This window comes from Olea europaea, chromosome 8 (genome assembly GCF_002742605.1).
Source record: "Olea europaea var. sylvestris chromosome 8, O_europaea_v1, whole genome shotgun sequence".
NCBI lineage: Eukaryota > Viridiplantae > Streptophyta > Magnoliopsida > Lamiales > Oleaceae > Olea > Olea europaea.
This window is the reverse complement of record NC_036244.1, coordinates 9,483,579-9,490,473: the sequence shown is the minus strand read 5'-3', so window position 1 is coordinate 9,490,473 and position 6,895 is coordinate 9,483,579. Positions and strand designations below refer to the sequence as shown.

The window sequence follows — 6,895 nt, the reverse complement described above, 5'->3', positions numbered from 1 at the left end:
TGGACACTTTTCTTCATTTTCATTTGTACTTGATCACCATGACTTCAATACTTAAATAGGAAGAAGTGTTTTTTCTTGATTATGCCATGTACTCGTTATTATTTTTTCAACCTAAAATCAAATTTCAATTGCTTTCTGAAAGTTGTTTTTTGAACCATAATCTTTTATATTCTGAATAAATATACATCTACAATTTGGAAAATGCAGATCCTATTCAGAGTTCTATCAACTAATAAGTAATAAGAGGTGAAATGCATTTAAAGTTTAAGCTGTAATACGTGCATATGACACATTAGTGTGAGCAAAAATGACTAGCTTGAACTCTAATAGAATCAATGCACGACCAAAATAATATATTGCAAAATCACAGAGTGTTGTTCATTTTAAGGTTGCATACAAATGAGTTTTCACCAAGACGAAATGAAACTCCGACCTGGGCTGGTACTCTTAAAATTCTATTATTGAACAAACTAGATATTCAATTATCATGACCTAAATAAATAGGGAAACAGGCAAAATATATTCTGGAAGCATCAACGAAGCCATCTTCTCCACCAATACGAAGCTCCTTCAGGAGGCGGTGGTGTGAGGACCTCTAGCATTGTTTCCTTCTCCCTCGGGGTTAATGGGACTCCTCTAACGAGGTTTAAAGCCATAATGTGCACATTAGTCTTTTGCCTATGCTTTTTGTATGCCCACATTCCTCCAGCGACACCTGCAGCTAAAAGCTATTTCCAAGTTTCAATTTTGTGTCGTTAGTTCCCAGATTATGAATACAACCAAGAAGTTAGACGGGCCTCTTTAACTAACCGGTGATAACCATAGACCAGCTGTCTGCAAATCAAATTTCGGCTCATAAAGCACTGTCTCACCATATTCTTCCCCGAGCTTCTTGTAGATCTCTTTATCAGATTTCCCATCCCGAATTTCATCCCGTATTAACTTAAGCAGAAATCAAAGAAAATATCAATTCCCACATCCGTGTTGTATGCGGGCAATCGATTAAAAAAGCATATTTAAGAAAAAGGACATATGATGCAGACTCAACTAACTAGATTTTGTAAGTAGCAATGACAAGAAAGTGAAATAACACCAAAAGATAAATAAACTTTATAAATTAGAATTGCGACTACTGATAACAAGAATACACTGTATTAAAAACAAACTCTAGCAAATAAAATGTTTTGTTGAGATGCATGGATCAACCTCCTAAATAATCAGCCCCATTTATTCATTCTGAAAAACCAAAGATCCATTATTCAAAATCAGGGACAGCTAAGCACTTAATAAAATTACTCACTTATCTATCTAGCCTCATTCTTACTAAAGATTAACCAGGTAGTCATATTAGACGTCTTTATAAGTGCGAACATCTAAATGTATTCCGTCCAGGTAATGTTCGTCTTCATGTGGGCATTTTAGTTCTACAGTTGCATTCTACAAACAGCACATCAAATGAGAGTGCTCAATACAAAAATATCGTACCATTTCTCAATGTAACAAGATTTTCTTAATAGTAACGAGAAGAAGTTTAATGTGCACAAGAACTATTAATAGATATACCTTACGAAGGAGAATGGCAATGTCAGCTTGGGATTCTTCAATGGACTGACTTCCACACTCTGTGCACCGCACATTGTGACTTATGTTTCTAGCTCGCGCTTCCACCACACGTTTCTTCTTCACTAGATCCTCTTCGCTCTCCATCCACACGTATTTTAATTATCTACAATCACTTTCACAACACTACTCAACAACGGCTGCAATGTCAACAAGAATTTATCACTGTCGAGTATGTTAAAGAATTAAAAAATTAAAAATTAAAAAAATGCCACACTACTATCACTGTTGACCTTCACTCAGGCATTTCATCAAACACTATTTGTTAATATTTTTTTTCTGCTGGTATCTCCGCAGCATTTCCTATACTGCTATTTTATTGCAATTAAAACTATATCTCGAGTCCCATTAAACTTCAATAAGCACACGTCATAGATTCATAGCACCACGTCAAACAGAAACAAATCCCACAAAAAACTAAAATGAAATCCAACAGATAAATTTCTCCACACAATTAAAATGACAAAATGACCAGTGACCACCGGTACTCAGCAGCCAAATAACCCAATAATTAGTAAACAAATAGAGAAGGGAACTTCAAAACTCAAAGGACCAAAACAACAATAAGATGAATATGGTAGCGATGACAGATGTGAACGTTGACGGAGGGGGTGCTTGGCCGCGGCTTCGGTGTGCAGTGGAAACTTGGTCGACAGATGGAGCTGGGTTGTGTATGCTGCAGTGGGAGAAGAAATGCAGGGATAACGTGGGGCCGCGACAGGACTGTTGGGTGATCGAGTTGGAGCGTCGCGACTGGTGACGGTCGGTGATGTAGAGGTGGTGGTGGAATTTGGAGGAGGAGACGGTTGAGGATCCAAGTATTCGCGGTTGGACAAGGGCTTCGATTTTGTGGCTGGGTTGGTGCTTTTGTAATAGGAGGGATTTATGATCTCAACGGGCTCGATTGGGTGGTATTTAGTTGAGAAAATTACAACCACACATGTTTTTTAACTTTTAACTTCAAAAATCAGGTTTAAAATTTATCTATTCAAAAATCAGGTTATAATTAAACTTTTAATATTAATAATAATATTATGAACTTAAATTAATATACTAATTATGGATAAACTCTTAACCCAACGGATATTTTTCAAAAATATCTCCTTCTGCAGTTTGCTAAATTCATAGTCTTTACGAGAGACCGTCAACTCCCTGGGAGCACTCTACCTCTACCAGAGACCGTCGACCCCTCGGGGGCGCTCTACCTCTATGCGAAACCAGCGACCTGCATGGAATTACCTTTAAGGTCATCTCAACACTTAGCCTCAAAATCTCTGATGAATTACATGGCAATTACCACGAACACAACCTCCGTGGGGTAGTTAAAACCCCCCACTCAAAACGTGAGAATAATGTGAAAGCCAGCGTGGGACATGTGGCATCACAGTCACCCCGCTCTCACTCGGCTTCTGACGTCTATAAATACCTCCCAAAGGCGATACAGGTATGGATGATTGCATATTTTTCAGCTATCTGAATTTCGAATTTATTTTCTCCTAACACGCCCACTAATTCTCACACCGGGGGTAAAACGGGGAAAAAAGCCCCGTCTTCACTTTTCAGGTTGCACACGTCCGTCGGAGTAGCAAAAACACCAAAGGTCGCAAATAGATCAGGAGGCATTACTCCACTACCATTTCATTGGCGCCGTCTGTAGGAAGATTTGAACTAAAAAGCTATGTCGAGAAGACAAACAAGCAGTGATACTCATTTGGTTGGGAATACGGTGGAGATGGAGTCGGAGTCAGTTGCGAGGGGTCACGAACCACCGCCGTCCCCGCAATATGTGACGCATGGTCAATTTAACGCTTTGGAGACTCAGTTGGCAATGATGATAGCACTCTTACAAAACCAGTCGCAGAGAGCCACAGTCCCCCCATTGAGCTCGACAGAAGTGACAAACCAGCAGTCGCCTCAAGCACCGCCCGCGGTATTCCACCCATCGCTCAGTAGGCGACGGGAGATTCGGGGGCTCCTATGGTTGTAGCTCAATAGCCCCCGCAGGCCATGGTGGACCTGGAACAAAAGATGGAAGAAATCATAGCCCAGAAGATAGATGACGCACTATCCAAGAGGCAGGATAGGCGAAGGCAGATGGTTTTGGAGGAAGGCCCGTTTGCACCTGAGGTCATGGCGGTCCCTTTACCTAAAAGCTTCAAACAGCCCATGATAGAAGCGTATGACGGAGTTACGGATCCGCTTGACCACTTGCAAACCTTTGTAGATTTGATGAGACTTTACGCGACCCCGGACGCAGTGATGTACCGGTCCTTTCCCCCCACACTCAGGAGGGAGGCTAGGGACTGGGTAGCAACCTTCACCCCGTGGTCTATCAAGATGTTTGATGAGCTCTCAGGAGCTTTGTGGCTTACTTCCTAAATAGCAAGAGGAAGAGGAAGACGGCCATTGGGTTGATGCAGGTCGTACAGAAGAAGGATGAGTCATTGCAGGAATACTTGGCTAGGTTCAGTCGGGCGACTCTTGGCATAAAGGACTTGCAAATGTCTGCAGTGGTTACCGTCTTGATAAATGGAAAGCGAAATCAGGCCTTTAAGATGTCACTCTCAAAGAATCCCCCGGAGTCGATGCATGACCTGTTGAAGAAGGGAGACAAGTACGTCGATGTAGAAGAAGCGGAGAAGGTAACTAAAAATCTCAGGGATGGATGGAAGACAGAAGCTCATAAGCAAAAGACAAATGATGAGCGGAGGCACGCTGATAAGAATAAGCCGAAGAACGAATGCATAAACAAGGGTTGCACCCAGGACCGGTTAGTCAAGCAGAAGCGAGAGGAGGTACAAGCGCCCACCCCTTTGAATGCCCACGTACAAAGTTATTAATGGAAATACAGCACATGAAAGAGCTCGAATGGTCTAAGCCGATGCTGACTCCCTCCAGCAAGAGAAATCAAAGTAAGTACTACCATTTTCATAAAGATCATGGACACGATACCGAGGAATGTCTGCAGTTGAAGGAGGAAATTGAGCACCTACTAAGGTGGGTACTATTGGCTAAGTATGTGAAAAATGACAAGGGCAAGTAAAGGCTCGAGGATCGACCCCCGCTAAGGACAGGAGTAATAAACATGATCATCGGGGGTATAGCATCGGGTGGCAACTCAAATTCTACTAAAAAGAGCTGTGCGCGTTCTGTGGGGGTCTGCTCTATCTAGGAAAAAGCAAGATTCAACCAGAGGATTACTTTCGATGAAAAGGACTTGATCGGTATAACGCATCCCCATGATGACGCCTTAGTGATAGTAGGTGATATAGCGGATTTTGACGTGAAGAGAGTGCTAGTTGACGGGGGAAGTGCGACAAATGTCCTCACCTAGGATGCCTTCTTGGGTCTAAAGATTCCCCCCGAGAAGTTGAAAATGGTGACTACCCCTCTACAAGGCTTTAGAAGAGCAACAGTGATACCGAAAGGAACTATGGAGCTTCCAGTTACACTAGGCACATATCCCACGACAATGGTGATTGTGACTAACTTCTTGGTTGTCAAGACCCCCATGGCCTACAATGCCATCTATTGCCGGCCATTGCTAAACGTAGCTGTTGCTGTCCCATCAACCTACCATCAGGTTATGAAGTTCCCAACTAGCAGGGGAGTCGGGTGCGTGCGAGGGGACCAGCAGGCATCAAGGAAATGCTATGTGGATAGTATACAAGCTAAAGGTTCAACACCAATCATGATGCTAGATGTGGAACTCCTAAGGGGATGGATCGAGCCGCTCGATATGACTGAAAAAATCTTTATAGCCGAGGGACGGGAGTTTAGTGTTGGAATAGGTCTGGAATCCGAGGAGAAGGAAAAATTGACAAATGTCTAGCCAGTAACTTGGACGTTTTCGCTTGGGGCCCAGAAGACATTCTAGGGATCAGCCCAACCATCGCGCAGCACCACCTTGGTGTCCAACCAGGGGCTAAGCCGGTGAAGCAGAAAAAAAAATCTTACCCCGGAAAGGCAGAGCGCAGCCAGAGCAGAGGTAGAAAAATTGCTACAGGCAGGTTTTATTCGAGAAGTGCAGTACCCCCGAGTGGTTGGCAAACGTTGTGCTTGTGAAGGAGTCAAACAAAAAGTGGCGCATGTGTGTAGATTATACTGGGTTGAACAAGGTATGCCCAAAAGACTCATACCCGCTTCTCAGGATAGATCATCTGCTAGACACCACATCTGGTCATGAAAGGCTCAGCTTTCTAGATGCATTTTTCGAGTACCATCAAATTTCAATTGTCGAGCCCAATCAGGAGAAGACGTCATTTATCACAGACTTTGACACATACTGTTACACAGCCATGCCATTCGGTTTAAAAAACGTCGGGGCAACTTATCAGAGGATGGTGAACAAAGTCTTTCGAGGGTTGATCGGGGATGTTGTAGAGGCCTATGTTGACGACATGGTGGTCAAGAGTTTCGAGGCTGATGACCATGTTGCCTGTTTACAGGAAGTGTTTGATGTTGCCCAACAAAACAGATTGAGGTTCAATCCAGAGAAGTGTGTTTTTGGTACTGCGGGAGGAAAATTCTTAGGCTTCATGATCACGCAAAGAGGCATCGAAGCGAACCCAGACAAAATTCAGGCGATACTGGATATGAAAAGCCCCACCAGCAAGAAGAAGGTCCAGAGACTAACAAGGCGGGTAGCCGCTTTAAATCGTTTCATGAGCCGGGCGGCGGACAAATACTACCACTTCTTTAGGGCTATAGGGGTTCCTCCGATTTTGAGTGGACCCAAAAATGTGAAGAGTCACTTAGGTGCCTAAAGCAGTCATTACAAGAGCCCCCAATCTTGACCAGTCCATTCCCCAGAGACGTGTTGTGTCTCTACTTAGCAGTCTTACCACGAGCAGTCAGCACGGTGTTGGTGAAAGAATTCTCGAAGGCGAAAAAATCGGTCTACTATGTGAGCCAAGTATTGAAGGGCGCAGAGGTAAGATATAGCCTGGCTGAGCAGCTAGTGTTTGCATTAATTGTCGCGGTTAGAAAGATGAGACCATTCTTTCAATCTCACACGGTGCAAGTAATGACCGATCAACCTATCAAGCAAATCCTACATCGACCAGAAACCTCTGGGAGTTTGTTGAAATGGGCAATTGCGATAAGTGAGTTCTATATTGAGTTTAGGCCAAGGACAGCTATTATGGCATAAGCTCTAGCAAACTTCATCGCTGAACTCACAATTCCGCCCAAGCACCCACCAGGGTAACAGGCAGACTGGAAAATTTTTGTGGACGAATCTTCAAACGATGAGAGATTCGGGGCGGGGATCATA

General features: G+C 43.4%; 1 protein-coding gene across 3 annotated transcripts; it reads right to left on the bottom strand.

The window, feature by feature from the left end:
• Positions 1-316: 316 nt before the first annotated feature.
• Positions 317-2,503, bottom strand: LOC111398750 (cytochrome c-type biogenesis CcmH-like mitochondrial protein). Of its 3 annotated transcripts, none has more exons than XM_023025824.1 (4): positions 2,174-2,503; positions 1,564-1,760; positions 811-942; positions 317-728 (listed from the first exon to the last, which is right to left on the bottom strand). In XM_023025824.1, the coding sequence occupies exons 2-4, from the start codon at positions 1,705-1,707 to the stop codon at positions 534-536; spliced, it is 471 nt and encodes a 156-aa protein (XP_022881592.1). In that variant the 5' UTR covers positions 1,708-1,760; positions 2,174-2,503; the 3' UTR covers positions 317-533. The 3 variants fall into 3 exon arrangements, with proteins under 3 accessions (XP_022881592.1, XP_022881593.1, XP_022881591.1); XM_023025825.1 differs by having other exon boundaries at positions 2,219-2,503; XM_023025823.1 differs by having other exon boundaries at positions 1,564-2,502.
• Between the last annotated feature and the right edge of the window lie 4,392 nt (positions 2,504-6,895).